The sequence below is a fragment of the Neophocaena asiaeorientalis genome, unplaced genomic scaffold (assembly GCF_003031525.2).
Source record: "Neophocaena asiaeorientalis asiaeorientalis breed wild unplaced genomic scaffold, Neophocaena_asiaeorientalis_V1.1 scaffold59, whole genome shotgun sequence".
Classification (NCBI taxonomy): Eukaryota; Metazoa; Chordata; class Mammalia; order Artiodactyla; family Phocoenidae; genus Neophocaena; species Neophocaena asiaeorientalis.
In genome coordinates this window covers 18,358,709-18,378,628 of record NW_020174268.1, presented here as the reverse complement: position 1 = coordinate 18,378,628, position 19,920 = coordinate 18,358,709, and the positions used below count along the sequence as shown (strand labels likewise).

General features: G+C 43.2%; 1 protein-coding gene across 2 annotated transcripts in view; it reads right to left on the bottom strand.

Annotated features, from left to right (window-relative positions):
• FLT1 (fms related receptor tyrosine kinase 1) overlaps nt 1–19,920 on the bottom strand; it is a 110,454-nt gene that overhangs the window by 64,789 nt on the left and 25,745 nt on the right. For both annotated transcript variants that reach the window (XM_024755448.1, XM_024755447.1), the window contains 3 exons: nt 16,850–16,958; nt 10,359–10,667; nt 5,641–5,787 (listed from right to left, as the gene is read on the bottom strand). In XM_024755448.1, coding sequence (XP_024611216.1) covers nt 5,641–5,787; nt 10,359–10,667; nt 16,850–16,904 — 511 coding nt within the window. In that variant the 5' untranslated portion in view covers nt 16,905–16,958. The remainder of the gene's footprint in view (nt 1–5,640; nt 5,788–10,358; nt 10,668–16,849; nt 16,959–19,920) is intronic.

Below are 19,920 nucleotides of genomic sequence, written 5' to 3'. Positions count from 1 at the left end.
TTAGATATTTGCTTGTTCAGATTTTCATTTTCTTGTTCACTGCTGTATTTGCAGGGCCTTGCACAGCACCAGACACAAAATAGTGCCTTAATGATGTCTCCTGAATGAATAAAAGACTGTGGGGCTGATATGGAATGAATTCTGGACCTTTTAAAACTAACTGGATTTTGGTTCAAAATAATTTTTAATTTTATATACAGCATGTCCACTTCTTTAAAATGCTTTGAATATTTTAATATGCTTTACTTTTTTTCTTTTTTGCGGTACGCGGGCCTCTCACTGTTGTGGCCTCTCCCGTTGCGGAGCACAGGCTCCGGACGCGCAGGCTCAGCGGCCATGGCTCACGGGCCCAGCCGCTCCGCGGCATGTGGGATCTTCCCGGACCGGGGCACGAACCCGCGTCCCCTGCATCGGCAGGCGGACTCTCAACCACTGCGCCACCAGGGAAGCCCTATGCTTTACATTTTTAAAAATAAAATTTTAAAAATAAACTACAGTTTTTATAGCTTAATCTTTAAGGGCTGGAAATGAGAAAATATTCATTGCTTTAAATGCTTATTAATGCCCACGAGGTCATTTAAAACTAGTGTCTGTTCTCTTCTGAGTGATGGGAACTAGCGTTTAGCTCCACGTGCTCTGCGTTCAGAGTTGCTCTTCTGGTTTAAACCTTGGTCTGCTACCCACTAGCCCTATGACCTGGAGCCACTTATTTCCCTTATGTTTCTGCTTCCTCATCCCACAGCCTGTCAAACAGGCACAATAATTTAGCAAACCTCATAGAACTGTTAGGAGGAGTTAAACAAACTAACATTAGTAAGGAGCTTAGAATAGTACAGGCCACCTAACGAGAGTGTGCAAAGTCAAAACAGACCTGGAAATGCAGCTGATAACAGTACCTACCTCAGATGACAGTCGTGGAAAGTATCAATAAACGAGACATTTGTAAAACTCCTAACAGTTCCTGGGTACCTGGTGAGTGCTCAGTACATTTTTATTATTTTCGATAAAGAAAACCTATGAAGATAGTATATCTATCTTCAAAGGTTTTAACGGGCACACGTTAAGCCAGAGAACAGCTAAGTGATGTGCTCTACGACGTGACACAGATTGTTTAAAAAAAAAAAAAAAAGCAAACATCAGAGAAAAGGAAGGATTACGTGCTCTGGGATGTGAAAGGAGGCTCCTCTGGCCAGAGGCTGGGGGAGAAAACGAGCCAGTGCAGGCTGTGGCGGAAGTCACGGGGGTAGATGGGAGTTAGCAGGGTTGGGCCATGCAGTCGAGGCCCTGGGAAGCCTGCAGGTGTGATGGGTTGTGTGGCTGGCAGTAGGGAGTCCGCCCGTGGGTGCCCTGGGGAGGGGACTTCCTGCCCCCCTAAGTACATGCTTCCCTGGGCTGCGTGCTTAGGACCTCTTCTGTCCCTGCTTGATGTCCCTTGTCCCAAGAACTTACTACTTGGCTTTCATAGAACTTTCTAGAAATTGCATTTCTTCTCTAGAATGGCTCTGCCCCCATGGAAAGGTCTTCCTGAAAGGAAATGAGAAGGGAGAGAAGAAGTTCCCCTCCCCTAAATTCTCTCGGCAGGTGTTTGATCGCCACTTGTCCAGAACATTAACTCTCTTCTCTGTTTTCTTTGGACTCGAGTAAGTTGTCATTTACCAAAAACAATGATAATGGGCCAGATCCTATCAATGATCCAAGGTCACCAAAATACTCTCAGTATATAGGTTCTTTTTGAGTTGCCAGGCTTCATATAAAAAGATGCATCTCGGGCTTCCCTGGTGGCGCAGTGGTTGAGAGTCTGCCTGCCGATGCAGGGGATGCGGGTTCGTGCCCCGGCCCGGGAAGATCCCACATGCCGCGGAGCGGCTGGGCCCGTGAGCCACGGCCGCTGAGCCTGCGCGTCCGGAGCCTGTGCTCCGCAACGGGAGAGGCCACAACAGTGAGACGCCAGCGTACCGCAAAAAAAAGATGCATCTCAAGTCTCCAAAGGATGCACAGTTTATTCTCAGGTTTTAAAAACCCAGTTAAGCTTTCCAAAGGCTTAGGATATAATGAGCTAGCTTTCAGTCTTTTTCAGCCTGTGATCTTGATGTTTTTCTATGTCAGCTTTGGAACAACCAGTGAGTTAATTAAGGATGATCACTTTGGTTATCCGTAATCTTCACTTATAGATTTGTAAAAAGAAGCAACCATAAAAGAAGTGGTATTTTTGAAGATATCTACACACACGGACAAAAGGGTCGCAGTCATACAGGGTGTTGCATTGGCTGCTGATCTACCGCCTCAAATGGGAGTCTCACATATGAAACTTTACAAATACCATATAAATGCACGTAAGAAAGAGATTATCTCCAGAAAATTAAGAAATTCCTTTCCAAAACAACTATAGTAGTTTTAAAGAGTGAATAAAGGGAACAGAGAGAGAGAGAGAGAGAAAATTGACAATTTAGGATAGCGGAACTCAATAAATGCTAATAATAGCATATTAGAATGATATTTAGGGAAGGTTTTATATAAGAATTTATATAAAACTCTTTTTAGATGTTCTTCTTTTGGCCCTCAGAAGATCAAAGAAAGCTGTGAGGAGGACATCTTTGTTAGATTTAGAGTCGTTTGACATTTGAGCTGACTTATTAATTAACCCTCTGATACCTTCCAACAGATTCTGACAATTCGTGGGCCAATTTCTATACAGATGAGGGAGGTGGGTGGGAAGATAGTATTTACTAAACCATGTCTATGGGTCAGCTCAGTTATATTAACTCATTGCAACCATACCACATTCCTCTGTGGTCAGTATTATCTCAGTTTTATAAATAAGGAAATACAGGCTCAGAGGGTAAGGATAAGTGAGTCGCCCAAATTCTCTGACCCACGAGGACAATGCTAGGATGCAAACCCACCCAACACCTCATAATATTTTTCCATTTATAGTAACTCCCTGGTCTCTCCCTCTAATCCCAGAACAGTCATGAGCTTTCAAATTGGTTCAACTCTAATTCTTGAATCCATATCCAAAGCACAAAAACTGAATTTAAGTCAAATTTACTACTTTCAAAGAACCATCCAACATTTTACGACATTTCACAAAATATATTTTGTGATCAAGTCAATTTGGGGAATACAGAACTTAAAAGCACAGTTCACCTGATTTTTTCAGTACAGGACTTCTTTGGGTCTTTAATATACTAATGTGAACTCTGAATCTCTAAGGGGAGCATATTACAGACATTGTTTCCCAAGCTATTATTTATTCACATATTCATTCATCCTTTTATTTTGCTAGAATACTTCAAGGGCTGAATTTTCTATGAAACTACCTTTCTTTTCCTTATTTATTTATTTATTTATTTTTGCGGTACACGGGCCTCTCACTGCTGTGGCCTCTCCCGCTGCGGAGCACAGGCTCCGGACGCACAGGCCCAGCGGCCATGGCTCACGGGCCCAGCCGCTCCGCGACACGTGGGATCCTCCCAGACCGGGGCACAAACCCGCGTCCTCTGCAACGGCAGGCGGACTCTCGACCACTGCGCCACCAGGGAAGCCCGAAACTACCTTTCTTAATAGTGTGTCATCTTGGGCAAATCACTTTACCTCTTTGTACCTCCATTTTCTACTCTTCAAGTGGAACTAAAGATATTCCAAAGGTCCCTTTAGCTTTAAAAATTCTATGGTGCAGCCTCTCTCCTCCCCCAAAGTCTAGGCATTTGTGCTACCAAGTGAACTTGCTAAGGATAAGATTTTCTGAAAACCATTCATTCATTCACGAAACATTGATTCATTGCCAAGCACTATGACAGGTTTTGAGGACAAAAGGACAAGATACAAATCACATGAAGATACAGTGTACTCAGGATGAGGCCGTGATATGATGATAAACACAGAGGAAGAGAGCATACACATGAACTCATGGTACAATACAGGAAGAGGGCAGTAGCGACATGCACAGATAATACAGACTCGCACGAACCGGTGACTATAAGACAACTCAGGAAGAGAGGACAGAAATACGCCTAGATAATAAAGACTCACGGAGAACCTGTCTCCTCTTTGCAGGGGTTGAGTTAAGGCTTTCAGGAGGGAAAACACCCAGTGTCTTAAGGGATGGGTCGGCATTCCATGAAGGGAAGGCACTCCAGGCAGAGGGGACACAGGAACAAAAAAAGCATAGGGGCTGAAGCAGCATGACATGTGCCGCGATCTACAAGAGTTTGGCAATTGTTAGAATGTAAATAAAGTTCAAGGCGGGGGGAGCATTCGCTGTAAGAAGTAGGCAGGGCCCGTTGTTGAAGGCCTTCTTTGTCAGATGCTTGAACTGGGTCCTGTGATGGAGAGCCAGTGGAAGACTTGGAACAGGGATGCGCCATTTTAGTTGTGTGGAAGACAGATGCAAAGAGAGAAAAAGAGAGGTAGGGAGACCAGTGAGGAGACTCCTGCAGATGTCCAGGACATAGACAGTGAGCACCTGAACCAGGAGACTGACGAGAAGAAAGCAGAGGAAAGGATGGATTGGAGACACAGTTCACATTTTGTAGGTACAACCTGCTCAGCCTGCTGGATTAGAGGAAGAGGGGGAAGGAGAGAGACCACCTCTAATGTGGATGATGGATACACGATGTCTGTACAAGAGGAGGAAAATCACGTGATGTGATCAGTTTTGGACCTGCTTAGCGTAAGGCCTTTCTGAGGTATTTGTAGATATGTTAAAATTGGAGATGCTCTACCACAACCTTCTTCTGTGCATCAAACTCAAATGGAGATTTCATTTTGAGGATTCGCATTGAAGGATGACTCCATATTGCTGGTTATTTGATTTAGGTTGTCAGGATGTTGCAAATAAACGGCAAGTTTATCTTTAATAGAAATGTAATTACTAATCAAAATTATAACTGAGTTCATCTTACTCTTATTCAACCATGGAGTCACGAGGCACACAATAATGTTTATACTTGCGGATTTAAGTGTAGTTGGTATTAAATATATATTTTTGTTGAAAGACAATCAACATGACCATTAATTTAGATTTTTTTTTACCAGTATTATAAAATGTAATTTAAAATATTCTTCTTTTTACCAAATCATTGAAATTGTTATAAGGTGAACTAAGGAGGCTATAAATCTACTCTGAACTTCATCTATGCCAGGCGTTCAAAACTTTGCTATACCTCAAATCAAGGAACTAACGGCTCACTCTTCCCTGCTGTCAAGATGAACTGAAACATTTTCTGAGGGGCTCTTACCATTTCTCTCTGAATGCACGATTTTTTTTTTTTTTGCCGCATGACTTGCAGGATCTTAGTTCCCCAATGAGGGATCGAACCCAGGCCCTGGCAGTCCTAACCGCTGGACCGCCAGGGAATTCCCTGAATGCACGATTTAAAGCAGATTCTGGAAGGATCTTTCTGTAGGGGTAGGAATATGGTCTGTAGTAAGAACTGACTCCAGTATCCCTCGCTGCAAGTGATATAAGCATGAACCAGAACCCAATTCATCTTTGCAGGTCTATCAGCAAGTAGTTCTAGACATCCTGAAAGGAGGTGATAGGAATTTTAAGGGAAGAAGAAGGTGAGAAGAAAAAAAAAAAAAAAAAAAAAAAGGTGAGAAGAAAGAGTAAACACAAGGAAAAAAAAAATCTCTTACCAGGTTCTTGTTGTATTTTGTGGTTGTTTTTAAACCAGGTTATCTGAGGCTCTGGGACACCGTTAGCGTGACAATCTAAAGTCGTAGAACTGCTGATAGCCACTGTGTGATCACTGAGGTTTCGTAGGAGGTAGGGTGCTTCCTGATCTAGTGAATAAAGAAAGGGAATTGTTATTACTCGTCAATTTTATTCTTTTATTATATATGCATATCCACATTTTAAAAGTAGAGTGGAAAACAGCAAAACTCAACTATAAGTTTTCATTCATATTTTATTCCCTCAATTTCTCCTCTATGGTCAGCCTACTGCTTCCTCTTTATTAAGTTACTACAATAAATTGAAATCTGTTAGAACACAGGAAAATCAAGAACTCAACTCTGTATTTTTAGATTTCAATATCAAGGTTTTTGCCTGGCCAACTAGTTTCCTTCCTTTCTTTGAGAGAAGCTTTTTCTAAAACCTAAGGATTTTGCATGATATTTTAGGAACTATAAAGGAAACAGACATGATTTTGGATATAGGCTTGTAGTGAGTTTTTACATAAATACAGAGAGTTATAGTAACGAGCCAATCGAATTTTGTATTTTTGTGTTTCATTAACATGTGAGGGCATGTTTGTGTCACTCAGCTGTCAGTAACCTAAACTGTAAGGCAGCAGACCAAGTGGGAGAATTTCTTGCACTCTGAAAGCTTTATTGATTATCTCTTTCCTCCAATCCCTTCCCAAATGCAAACGAACAAAGGATTAATTCAAGAGGCAGGGGCACAGACTTGCAGTTTTTGCACTATATAATAGTACAAACATTGTATTTTATATTACTTTCTCTTAAAACATACAAATATGATACAATTTATTTTAATAAAATGCCAACCGATATAGTACAACAAAATGGATTTAATACATTAGGATGCAATACATTACAACATTAAAATCTCACAGAGGGACAGCAGTACCCCAAGGCCCCCGTGAGTACGTGTCTCTATTTTTATGGAATCAGTCCTGCTGATGCGTATACATTCTAGTTGGGCAGGTGCTGGATCGGTAACTCAAGCTTCCACGGTCAAAGAGTAAAGACAACTCCTGAAATCTTTCCCCCCCTCTCAAGTCATCCTTCCCCCCCTCTCAAGTCATCCTTCCCCCCGCCCCACTCGTGGCAAATCCTGGAAGACAAATCAAAATAGTTTGGGCATCACTTACACATTCTGCGTCACTGGTTTCAATTACACAGTCTGAGCTTTCTCTGACCATTCCTCATCTTATTGTACTAACACTGTGAAAGCAGCTTAGGAGTGATTACAACGCTCTAAGAGATGACACCTTGCAATGGCTCTGATTCCATGTCCCTGCAGGATTCTGCCGAGTCCCCAAACCTTTCTGTTTTTATTCCTGCAGGGAAACTCTCAGGATTAGCATTCATTAAAGCAATTGAGAAATCTCAGGTTAAGAAGTATATTACCATATGACTTTGAGAACATGTTGACATAGCATGACATGGCAGGGTGGCTATCTGTTAGGAGAAACAGATTTCTCATTCCATTTTGATTTCCATAGCTTATCATTAGTCTTTTCACATTTTATACAAAATGCAATCTGAAGGCAAAACAGACTTGAAGGAGTGCTAATTTATAAACTCGTCAACTATAGTGTGAAATGCATGATAGCAACGATCCTTTGGCCTGTTTCAGTGTAGCTTTCCTAGTCTCATCTTGCACGCCCCCCGGCAGACCCATTTTCATAGTTCTGGGTTTACATTCTGTCCAGTCTGTCAAATAGTTTTTCCTAATTGAAAACGCAGCCAGGTATCAAAATCTTCCATTTTGATAATTCTTACATGCTTGATCATTACAATTTTAACATTTTTACACAGTCAAGACCCCAGACACATCAGTGAACATGACGAGAGAATAAAGAACAGTATATTACTATTTAGCATCTTTTACAGCCAACTTTGACGCACCTCATTTAAAACTCAGAACAGACCCAGTTCACTGAGTTATACTTGTGATAGCTTCCTCTGGCACATTTACTGTTTCCCAGGTATTAAATATGATAAAATAATCTATCATTGTCCATAGGTCTTATTAGAAGACGGAAGTCTGAATACATGGCCTACCACACCCGAATTATTTTCATAGCTACAAACTGTAACATCATCAACACAGACAGGATTTGGCTTCCCTGACAGGTGTGTTTGAAGACAATGCTTATATAAAAGAGAGCATCTTCTTTTAACATAAATGTCACGCAGAACTCCCAAAGGCCCTATCTGTACTACACAAACTTGAGACGAGGGAAGCAGCCGGAAGGCTGCAGAATGAACAGAGGACTCTCAATGAAATACAAAGTTCATATAAACATGTCTGAAACATACAGTATGAAGATTTTTTTCTTTGTACCCATTTCTGGAAAAAAGAAACAAGTTCTCATTTTTGGCGAGTTTCAAAATGACCAATCAACCAAGGAATTGTTTTTTAATCAATTCCCACTTTATAGTAATCTACTTTGGCATTTTAAATAGGAAAGGTACGTTGAACCCATATTTTTAAACCTAAGTTATTTGGTGGAAATAGCTGCTTTCCAAAGTTTAACAAAGGGGAGCTTTCAAACTGAGGAAATCAGAATGAACGGACTATTTCTGCTGGTTATCAACAGCCAAAGATTGCTCCCCACCAGGTCCTTTTACTTCTCGGCATTGGAGCCCAAGAGATCTGCCAGGTCCCACAGATACGTACTTCCGATTCTCCATTTGGAAAGGGGACCGAGGAACCAGCCTCACACCCTCTACCCCATCTCGGTCATTCTCCATAGCAGGCTCTTGGTTCTTTCTCTATTTCCCCGTTATCCTCCCCTTACACCACACCTCGAAGACTAACTAAAAAAAAAATCAAAACCCACCCAGTCCTTTCTTTTCCTTTTTTGAAACTCTCTGGAAGGATTCGTGACTCTATGGAATTCTTCAAATTATCTCTCGGAAGTACTTCAAATCATCTTCTGTAACTACTAAACCCTTCCCCTCCCTAGGAAAGGATAGGTTTTGCATGTCCGTTTCACCATGTTTTTCAAAAGTACTCCCTAAACCATCTCATTTGCTCTTTCAGCTTTAGTAAAAATTGAGCCTCCCGCCCCCCCCACCCCCAGGTCCTCTGGTACTAAGGCAGTTTCCTGAAGGAACACACTGACTTATAATGAACAAAGAGTCCAGGCAAAAGAGCCATAGGTAAAGTTTCCAGATACAATCGATTATTCTTTCCTTTGGGCTGACAACTTCCAGGTTACTAATTGTTTTCAGAGCATTTGGGGCTCCATAAAAGTGCTATTGTTTACTCCTTCACATTTGACAAAAGCAATTCCCACGTGAAAGACAAGTTGAGCCGTGGGACAGAGTCTGTTACCTAAAGGAGGAAACAGTCTGGTGAGTTCCCAAGCCTGAAAAGCTGTCATATTGTCACCTCCTACTGAACAGCCCAGCCACTGTGTTCTCAGCCATGGCTATTTTGGTCATTATAGTTTGTTTTCCAGTAGTTCAGGCAAGTCACACGTAATGATCAATCATAAATGAAAACAACAGAACAACGCATATGAAATTGGTGAAAAAGTCACTTTCCCCAGGAAAAAAAATCCTATTCAATTCGCATATGGGGAAAGTGGACTTTTTTTTTTTTTAAATGGACAAATTTGAGATTGACATTTAGAAGAATGCATTAAGCCTCTGGTCACAAGAGCCTTTATTTCCTTGATAAATTGATCATGGTACACAGTTGAATGCCATCCATCGGACAGGATAAAGTTCTTTAACCAGGGACAAAAATATTAGAAACAAAGGCACGAGCCACTTTTGTTCAGGTGCTGTCAGTGGCTGTGTAGTCCACTCAGAGGCAGTGAGGAGAAGACCCACTGGCCTTGTTGACTAGCTACTGGCATTGCAGGAGAGAACTGGGCTTGATCTGGGTGGACTTTTGTAATTCATACTGTGATAAAGCTTTAATACCTCTGAATGACACCAACACCTTGCACCTCTGGGGCCCACCTTAGACGCTCCAGTTTAAAATTAATGTGCTTAATATAAAAAAAAAGCATCTTCAAATAAATAAGCATTATAACTTGCTATCATCCAGGTGCTATTTACAAATCAAAAGCAGATGTAACAGTACAAAATAAAACCCGGCAGAGGTCCGTCAGAGTCTCCAATTCAACTGTCCTCATTCTGAGCTGGCCAATGAACTGATTCATGTCCATCTTTGGCAGACACCAGCATCTGTTTAAACTATTCGGGTCTGGCAGCTTGGAAACATAAACGTAAAAAGAGGTGGGCATTAAAGTGGAAGGAAAGGATCAGTCCCGAGTTGTCGTCTGTCAGGCAGGAGAAAACAGCAAAGAGCAAAACACACAGAGAATGCACTGCAGGGATCCTCCAAATCCAAACGTGCACCAGGTCGGCCCCAGAGAGCGGACCCCTCAGCCTGAACGGGGCGCCCAGAGCTGGGGGTCCCGGGGGGCTCAATGTTACTCCTATCATGGCCAAACTCGTTTTGGGAGGAGCTTCTCCTCTGAGCCGGAAAATGAGCAACAGTGACAATAAATCAAGATGATATGACACAACTGTTACTTTGTAATGAGTCCTTTAATGTTTTACATTACTTTGTGAGGTACAATCATTCCTTGTGCTTTTAAATTTGGAGATCCGAGAGAAAACAGCCTTTCTGTTGCAGTGCTCACCTCTAATGGTCACTTCTTTCTTCTGGAGGATTTCTTCCCCTGTGTACATGTTCCTGGCTCGGCAGGCATAGGTGCCCGAGTCTTCCAGGGAAACGTTCTTGATGACGAGGTGGAGCGTCACGGAGTGCTCTTTCGTGACGGCCGTTTTCTGCTTGCGGATGCTGTGCTGTATGGTTCGGTTGTTTACTGTCCGCAGCAAGATCCAGGCAATGTCTCTGTATAAGAACTTGTTAACTGTGCAAGACAGTTTCAGGTCCTCTCCTTCCGTAGGCATTTTTTCCAAGTTAACATGAAATCCATTGGGCACATCTGGAAAAAAAAAGAACAAAGGACTTGAGTGCATAGGAAAATCAGTGTCTCATCCAGAGGACATATCTCATTCTAAGACAGTCAGGGATCTTAAGGATTGTTCCTACACGAATTCAGCATCAACGTTAAAAGGATGGTATTTATCTTTTTTTTTTTTTTTTTAAAGGGGAACGGATCAGACATGGCAGGTAGGAACCAACTCAGTTCGTTCCGTCAGAAGCGAGACAGGAAATGCAAAATAGGACGTTATTAGGAGGGTACGCTCATTTGCTCAAAATTGCTCTTCGAAGTGGAATGCTTTTTTTTTTTTACAACTTGGGATGATAACCCATTGCTTTATCATGTGCAGAAGTCCTCCTGGTAAGTGGGCAAAATAGTGAAGGACTCTAAGAGGAGTTTGTACTAGAAACGACAGGTGCTTTGATAGCCAAACTTATTTAACTAAGTTGTGAACAAGTGAGAACAGGAAGTCCCAGGTCTGCGCTAGGAGACTCCAGTTAACACTTTAATCCTAAACTTTGGACTGATGGCATCCTCTTCCTGCTGCTGGCCCATCACTCCCCCTGCTCTTTGCTGGCACCAAGGGGTCCTTGCTCAGGTCCCCTTTTATGGTGATTGCTCTACTCAGACATAAAAAAGCAAGATTTCTTTTTTTTTTTGCGGTACGCGTGCCTCTCACTGTTGTGGCCTCTCCCGTCGCGGAGCACAGGCTCCGGACGCGCAGGCTCAGCGGCCATGGCTCACGGGCCCAGCCGCTCCGCAGCACGTGGGATCTTCCCGGACCGGGGCACGAACCCGCGTCCCCTGCATCGGCAGGCGGACTCTCAACCACTGCACCACCAGGGGAGCCCAAAGAGCAAGATTTCTTCTGAAAATGCGGACGACTAATCTCAAAGAGTTGCTAGATTGCAAAGCGGGGGCAGAAGGTTTCTAAATCAAATCTGCTCTTAAAAAACATATTAAACATTTTCCTCAAAGGACTGCATCATTGGAAGTCATTTTCTCCAGTGTCATTCCCAGGTAACCTTCTTCTCCATCTTCTTGGCGCCTCTAGCCACAGCTCAAGAGCTCCCCTCCTCAGCTTTCTTAACCTGGACCGTCATTTAGCTTCTGCACTGAGAGTTCCTTAGTCTCCTTTTGGACCATCTCACCAGACGATTTTAGAATACCATTGGTTGTTACTAGCCCTGAACTGGCCTGCTCTCAAAACCCTCCCATCGCTTGTTACTAGCGGCGTATCTGTACTTGAGCAAAGAACTGGGGCCAACATTTCACAAAGAACTTTGAAGATGAAAAGCGCTATGTTATGCTATTATTATTATTATCCTTTGCACACAAAGCTATAAAGAAACCTTTAAACCTTAAGGGGACAATAGTCCAAAATTAGATATCATATCAACTCTTTCCTAAATCTCACTTTGCTTGTTTTTTCTGATTTTTCTGGGCTCTGGCTTTATTATAAAGTGTCACGTCTGAAGAAATGCCAAAGTATTCATCTGGAACCTGGGAGCCGGGGGGTAGCAGTGGTTTACGAAGCTGTCAATGACTGGAGAGAGAGGAGGCCAGTGGAAGTTTTCCTGCTTTTAAAATGAAAACCTAAGAATGTGCCAGAAGAGGCAGAAGCAGCTGACCGTAGTTTTTTAACATAACAATAAGGTGTCAGAAATAGCCCCTCTAATTCAGCATCTTTTTATACTTGGGACACTTTCCAAGCATGAGGAGCTAAACGTTAGCCATCAACTTTTACCCAGATACTAGGGCAGAAGTCTTGTGCACTGGTTGTAATCAAATTATTTCTGAAAAGACGGTAGCTTCCATCTTACGAAGTCCCATCCTGGTAGTCAGAGCTCAAGTGGGTCCCAAGTAACACCACTGAGATCATGTAGAGAGTTTCTATTTACTTTAGTGATTTGAAACTTCCTGTGGAAATAGCTCACAGGTTTCCTGGTGGAAGATTTTGTTTATCTTTGCCAAGCACCACCAGGAATCTCAAAATAAAATGCATTTAGTGACATTGGGAAACCAGGGAGATAAGGCAGCGCTGTTCCTGTTTCACCCTCAGTAATTGCTAACACACCCAGAGTCACGCTGAGTGCCAACAGAACAGCAAAAACACACACAGAGGAAAAGAAAAGAATCGAATCCGTTTTCAGGTCCGTTTCCCATATGGGGACACTGTTAGGAGGCTGATTTGGTTTATGTTGTCAGATGGCACTTAGAAATGATCTGTTTCTCGGTACAGCCCCTGCACTATTCTTTTCTGATCCATGGAAGGTGATAAATAAGATGTCCTAAACTAGGTAATGAATCCAGAGGGATTTTTCCCTTAATTCATGTCGATTTTTTTTTTAGCCTGAGTACAAAAACAGACCAAAGAAAGCATTGCCTTCTAACTCTCAAAATGAAAACAAGAAATCCTCCCACACTTAAGGATCTGTTGCAGACTCAGCCCAGGCTTCAGTAGCACCAACTGACACTCATCCATCCAACACGTAATCACATCCACGGCGTCTTAGGAGATGTGGTGGAGAAGACGCCACCCTTGCTCAGGAGACATCCCTCCCAGGGTTAGGTGAAAGGGTAATGTATTTACAGAGGTGCATACCTGGGGGTGGACATCTTGACTTGATTGGATCAAACGTGTGAATTAAGTTCATGAAAGAGACAAGCATAGACATTAAAAGGATGAAAGGTATCTCCTTTGTCAGGTGGAAATAAAGGCTTTACCTCAACTAGAGAACAGAAACAGCATTCTCTAAACAGAAAGTGAGTGGTGACTAGAAAGTTTTGCTCGTTTCAAATAGATACTATGGACAAGTGAACGGCAGAGTTGGAGTAGAAGCTGTGGAGGATGCTAATGGCCATAGCAAACTGGTTCACATCAGTTCAGAAGGCAGCTCTGTGGCAGCATGATTGAAATGAGGATCAGTACAGATCCAATTCTCGATCTTTTGATTTTGAGCAGTTCAATTTTAGACAGCTCTTGTAAAGCATGACCTGCACTAGGTCAAGTATAAGCATGGAACAAATATACGTTCATTTTTCAGAAAATCGTCATGGAAGGTGCAGCATTCCTAAAGAATATTTAGTCTCAGCTCTAGTGAGGCTAAATCTCACGACAGAGATTTGAGTAAGAAAAAGAGAAGAGTTTTAGAAATCATGAATGTAAGTAATCTATGATTACCCATCAAGACTAGAAGTTTTCAAAACAGGGAGCAAAGCATTTAGGAGAATTATATTCCGGGCAATGGGGACTTGATTGGATGAGTTTGTGCTCAGTTTTAAGATTAAACTTCTGGAGGAAAAATGTCGTGAGCTTCGAGTTAGGTATGTTGGAAATAGAATTCCCACCGCTCCTTTCAATGGATGAGGAAAGGCTTCAGGCACCCCGTGGTTATAAACTGGACGATATGGTGGGAGGCGAAGGGGGATTGCTGCCTGAGTTCCGCAGGTGGTCAGCCGTATCAGCTGGGGCCCTTGCAGCAGCCATGCTGTGCACAGATACAGGCCGGAGCCATGAAGCACTCGGGGGAGGGGTGGGCTGGATGTTGGTGCTGCAGTGAATAATGGGCACCGATGAACCTTCCTGGGACTCGTATCCTGAGGGAAACGAGCAGGGCGTGCCCTCAGACAGGGCATCCTCTCCCAGTACTCCCTTCAGACCCAGGCAAGGGGGCTCTCTGTTCAGGCTGTACCCCTCCCCACAACACAATGGAGAGAGTCTAGCGGGGGCGGGGGGGGCGCTGCCCACACAGAGCCTGTGCTATCCCCACTCTTTATCTTTCGTGGGGCCCCTGGGGCCCCAGAATTCCCTGTAAAGATGATCCCAAGTCTGCTTCCAGACTGTCTCAGACCTCTTCCCCCTTCGCTCTGTCTGTCCTCCTGAGGTCAGACTGCTGGGCAGTCTGCACACTTATAGGGCCCAGGGAGACTGTTTGGGGGAGGGGTGGACAGAGTTTGGAGGTGTGGCCTGGGGAGAGCATCCCCAGGAGGACAGGGCCCCTTACCATGAGGGCCGAGCCCGGAGTGGAAGGAGAAGCAGGGTGAGCCGGGGGTGGGCTTCTCCTGCACCGTCAGGCACCGTCACACTCTGTGCAGTCCCGGAACTCTAGATCTGTCATCATGAAAGTATCTTTGTCCACCAGAGGCTACAACATATTTCACAGCTTGTTCATGTGATTCAGAACTCGTAAGTGGTTAGATGCATAGTCTGTGGGCCTCTGTTGGTCTTCTCGCCTTGATTCTGAAAATGCCAGGGCCAGCCTGTCCTCTTCTTTCTACCGATTCTTTGTACCCACAGGACTACCGCAAGTCCTGCTTCCTTCTCAGAGGCTTGGAGCAACACTCTACAATACACGGCTACCTGTGGCTACTGAGCCTTGAAAGTATGGTCAGTGTGACTGAACTGAATTTCATTCAGTTAGTTTTATCTTATTTCAATCCTGATTTTAAAAACCAAAGCGATGTAATATTTTAAAAAATACTGATGACTTGTTAAAATGATAACATGGGATCTGTTAGGTGAAATAAAATGAATTTCACTTTTTTTTTACTTTAAAAAAAATGGTCACTAGAAAATGTTAAATTATGTATGTGGCTGACATATTTTTATTGGTGGAATTGGCTTAGCATTGGTAGATTCATCTGTCACGTTACTTCTGCCCATTCCTTTTGATACTAGGATACAGGTAACATTTCTTCTTTGTGTCCACAGTGTTCAAACTGTCTTCCTAGAAAGACAGGGCCTCCTTGCTATCTCTCTGAACGCTCAACACAGAGTTGAACTGTCCTGTTTAATAGTTGGTGCTCATTAAACTCGTACAAACGTATTGAATGTTAAGAATAGAACAGGAATGGCTCAATCTTTTGTACTCTAAATCAGAGACAGTGGCCGTCGACTTGGATGGCTAGGGCTAGCTTGTTGCACCCCAAATACAGATGACAACACAAACCTTTGGACTTAATTAGTCTAAATCATCTGAGGTTGATTAAAGAATTAGTATGTGTGAAACTGCTCTCTGAATCCTTCTCTAAATAAAGGGCTTTTCCTATTTGGAATGAACGCAAAGATGATTTTATCTCCGCTTCTCGAATATTGAGGGTATAGGGACTGACTTGGTTTTCAGAGGCTCTCCCGTGTGCCCCTCCACCTCTCTAAACCGCATTTCCTCATCTGGAAAATGCAGGGCTATAATGTCGAATTATAGCCCCTAAAAGTCCCTTCTGGCTCTGACATTCTGTGAGCACCTACCCAAGGATCTCTCCCCTGGCACAGCTTCTCTGAGGGTCAGCTAATGTGCCAGAAGGCTCCCTGTGATCTGGCAACCCATACCTCTCATGCAATTGGACATACCTATTTCTTTCTGGTGAACTCAAGGCAACTGCTACAGCCTGCCCCAGGCAGTGCGGAGTTTCCAGAGAGTTGGCCAACTGCCCAGGTTTTTTCAGAAAATTGGGGGAGTGTGGAGCCAGGCAATTGTTTTTATACTTTGAGCTACTTACTTCCTTCCTGTACCCATGGAGGGACATAGGGAGTGCCATTTGTGTACCTTGGAAGTTATAAGATTTGCAGACACCATCATATTTAAGGTTAAAAATTCTGAAATGCTACCAAAAAATAACACACTAAGAATGACCAAGCTCAGCTTCAGATTTCTTTAGGAGAGCCTCATGTGCCAGAAAGCTGAAATTCAGCTGTGAAACATTTGCTGTACAGCAGAAATTAACACAACACTGTAAATCAACGATAACATCAATTTAAAAAAAAGGTTGTGAAACAGTTCGCCTCTTGGGTTACAAAGATGTCATCCCACATATTAGAATTGGTTTCCTTGACTGTTACTGGACAACCACTGTGTACCAGGCCCTGTGCTGGGGACTGTAGGGTGTTCAACAATGAACACGACAAGATCCCAGATTGACAATCAAGCCTAGGAAAGAGACGTAGACAAACAGCTCTAAAAGGGAATTCAGGGAAATAACCCTTCAGGAGACCCAATGACCCAATGATGCTGTAGAAAACTATTCCCGAGAGCAAGGATGAAGGTACTCAAAGCTGGACAAGTCTATGGAATGTTTCTTTTAAAAATAAAAGTCACTCGAGTGCACTCAAAGCACAGAAGACTGCAGGAGAGACTTGAGGTCCCTGGGCTGTCTTCGTGAATACAGGACACGTGGCTTACCTGTGATGTAAAAGTTTATGTTTCTTTCCACAGTCCCTACTTTATTGGCAGCCATGCAACTGTAGATTCCAGAAATTCTAGAGTCGGCCACAGCCAAGGTGCTAGCCGTCTGCAAAAGAAAAGGCAACTTCAGCGAAAGGACAAAGAACCACTGGACACCCCCTGAGATATTTCTGAGCGGGACATGATCCGGCTATTCCATTGCCTCAACAGAGGTAGAACTGCACACGTGGTGGTTACCAGAAACTCTCCCCTCGCCGAGCCTCAGCAAGAATGGAAAAACAACAGGAAAGCAGGTCCTCAGGAGACCGGGGGCTATGACATCCGACTCATATGAGGGCTTCAGGCTTATTTATCTCGTGCTGCTGGCGTAACAATTACAGACCTGAAGCCCAGATGCGGGACAGCACGTCCTACCCTATGAGGTGGTCAGGGCCACGCCAACGAGAGGGGGAGGTCCAGGCCTTCCCTTTTGTTTGGATGACCTGTGATCACGAACGCCACTTGGTAACAGGAGCCTTCTCTGCCGTCTGGTTCTGTAAGCGGTGTGTTAAGGGAGCACAGACACAGGAGAAAGGCTGGCTGAACCATTTCTTTTCTGGGACGTGGCACTGCAGCCCTAATAACGCAGAGGGAGGGGCGGAAACTCCCTGAGGCTCTTGCGGGTGTTTGTAAATTACTTAATTTCTCAGGCTGTCAATCCCTACTCTAGAAAATGAAGATATAAATCATGGATTCACACGGCAACCGGTGGCTTCTCTAGGGTTTAGTGCTGCTCTTGGGCAGATGAGCCCCTAACGAGGCAGGAGGAGTCAAAGCTGTGTGAACTTGAAAGCACGTTCCAAACTACGATGTTGCAAAAAGTAATGTCTCAAAAAAAAAAAAGAACCACAAATTTATACAGCTTAAAGGTTTGCATGGCTGTCTCCTTTTAAAGATAAAAATTAGCAGTATGAAATGAATTGTTGAGAATTTTAAAATTTAACCTAACTTTTCAAAAAAGTAATGCATGCTATACATGAAAAAAAAATGAAACAGGTAGTAAGTTTTTCATGTTTAAAATTACAAAAAAGGTTGATCCAGTTACTTATCAATCGTTGCGGCCTATCTCCTAGGACACAAAGAACTGGTCATAAGCCCTGAAATTGTAGAGGCTGTGCTGATGCTTCCAGACTAATGGGGTGTCCCGGCTGGAGGAGAACGATCCGGTCACTTACAGGTTAACGTGATACATACAGAGAGGCTGAACTGTGACAGCGGGCTTTCTAAGACAGTAACACAAATTCTACAAAGGGTCCTAACATTTTTCTAAGTTGCTAAGTTATGCGGTAGGCACTTTACTCGTATTCTCATATTCCTTACGAGAAATTAAAGTATGTCTGTCTTTACAGCTCAGGAAGACTAAAAAATATATTCGTAGTTTTTTTAGCCAGCAACTTCATTGCTCCAAATTCTCTGTAATTTCCACTACGGTACAGTTGATACTTCATGATACCTTTTCTGTTTGTTAGATCTGTTTAATTACATCTACCCACATATCCTCTGTGTATTACTGAAATTCTGGGAAATGAGTGTCTGCGATTTGTGGCATTTTCATCCAATGTAGCAGATACTGATTATTTGTTAAGGCATCACCCAGACGTTGTAAAGGGGACGGAGGGGAGTATGACACAACCCTTATTCTTAACGTGAAGGACTACTTCTAGGTCACAGGGAAGAATTTCCCTACTTGAAGCCCAAGTATATATTATTCTCTCTTTTACAGAGAAAGACTCTCACAAAAGCAAATAACCAGTGGAGAGAGCTCAGGTGTCTCTTTCTCTATTTTGATTACTAATCATTATAAGAGGCGGGGAATACAAAAATTCTGGATGGCTGTTTAATTACTGCACCCACCACTTCAGAGCTGTGGAGGAAAAAGTAGCTAGAAGAGAAGCTTGTAGGTGACAGGTGGAAGGACAAGAGAGATCACCAAGTGAGACTCTGACTCCTGGAATTTTCTCAGGAGACGAGCTTAGGTGCCTGAAGGCAGCATGACAGGGTCAGAAGAGGAACAGTCGTGGAGACCTCACAACCCCTCTGCTGTTTGCCTCTCAGCTCAAGCACAGCTTTCCTTACGAAGTTAGCACTCAATGTTTATCCTAAAGGGCCTCAGCAGAGCCTTATTTAGATTCTCAGATGTATCGCTGCTCAATTAATAAGTGAACAACTCATTTCTGTTTGGCTTGAACATCTGAAATGATGAACAACGATTACCTGAAAGGTGCATTTGGATTTCTTTTAAAATGATTTTGATTTCACTGAGAGCGGGGCAACTGAGAACCAGAACTGGGTTTCGTGCCAAGGGCAATCAATTCAGATGTGCACATTTGCCATATTTAAGGCCTGTGCAGGCAACCGGGGGAGGGCTGTAGCCATTTTACAACACTGCGAAAACAGATAGCTCAGAATAAAACTGAGGTCCACAGAAGTGAAGTGAATCCAGGCCACACGATGAACCATGGAGATAACAGCAGCTGAATCTCTCATTTTGCCTGAATGACCTCTTCCAAGACTGACACCTTACCCCAAGTAGAGCCTGCCCCAGAACTCACCTCTCCAAAGTTTCTATTAAAATTGAACTAGAAAATGACATTGATGGGAGCTTACATTATTTCTTTGTTTCTGGGTACCTCTATGTTACCCTTGCTGTGTGCCAGTGTGTGAGGCATTACCTCACTTAATTAATCCTCCCCAGAGCCCAGTGACGTGGGTGTATTACTTGTTCTACACAAGAGGCAACTGAGGTTATAAACTGACTCACTCAAAGATCCGTGGTACCACAGACAGCCCCGAGCAACAATTATGCCCAGGTCTGTCTGACACCAGTGCCTGTGCTCTTAACCTACACGAAATTGCTGCTTGCCGCCTTCAAACCCTTTAAATCTAATAGTACAGATCTATTGGTAGAGTTCTGTCTATGCTTTGAGTCGGATTTTCTCTCGAGAATACCTCCTTTAATGAGCAGACATGGTTTTTATACAAGTTGCAAGCTGATACAGTGTTATATGGTTTGAAAATATGATTGATAA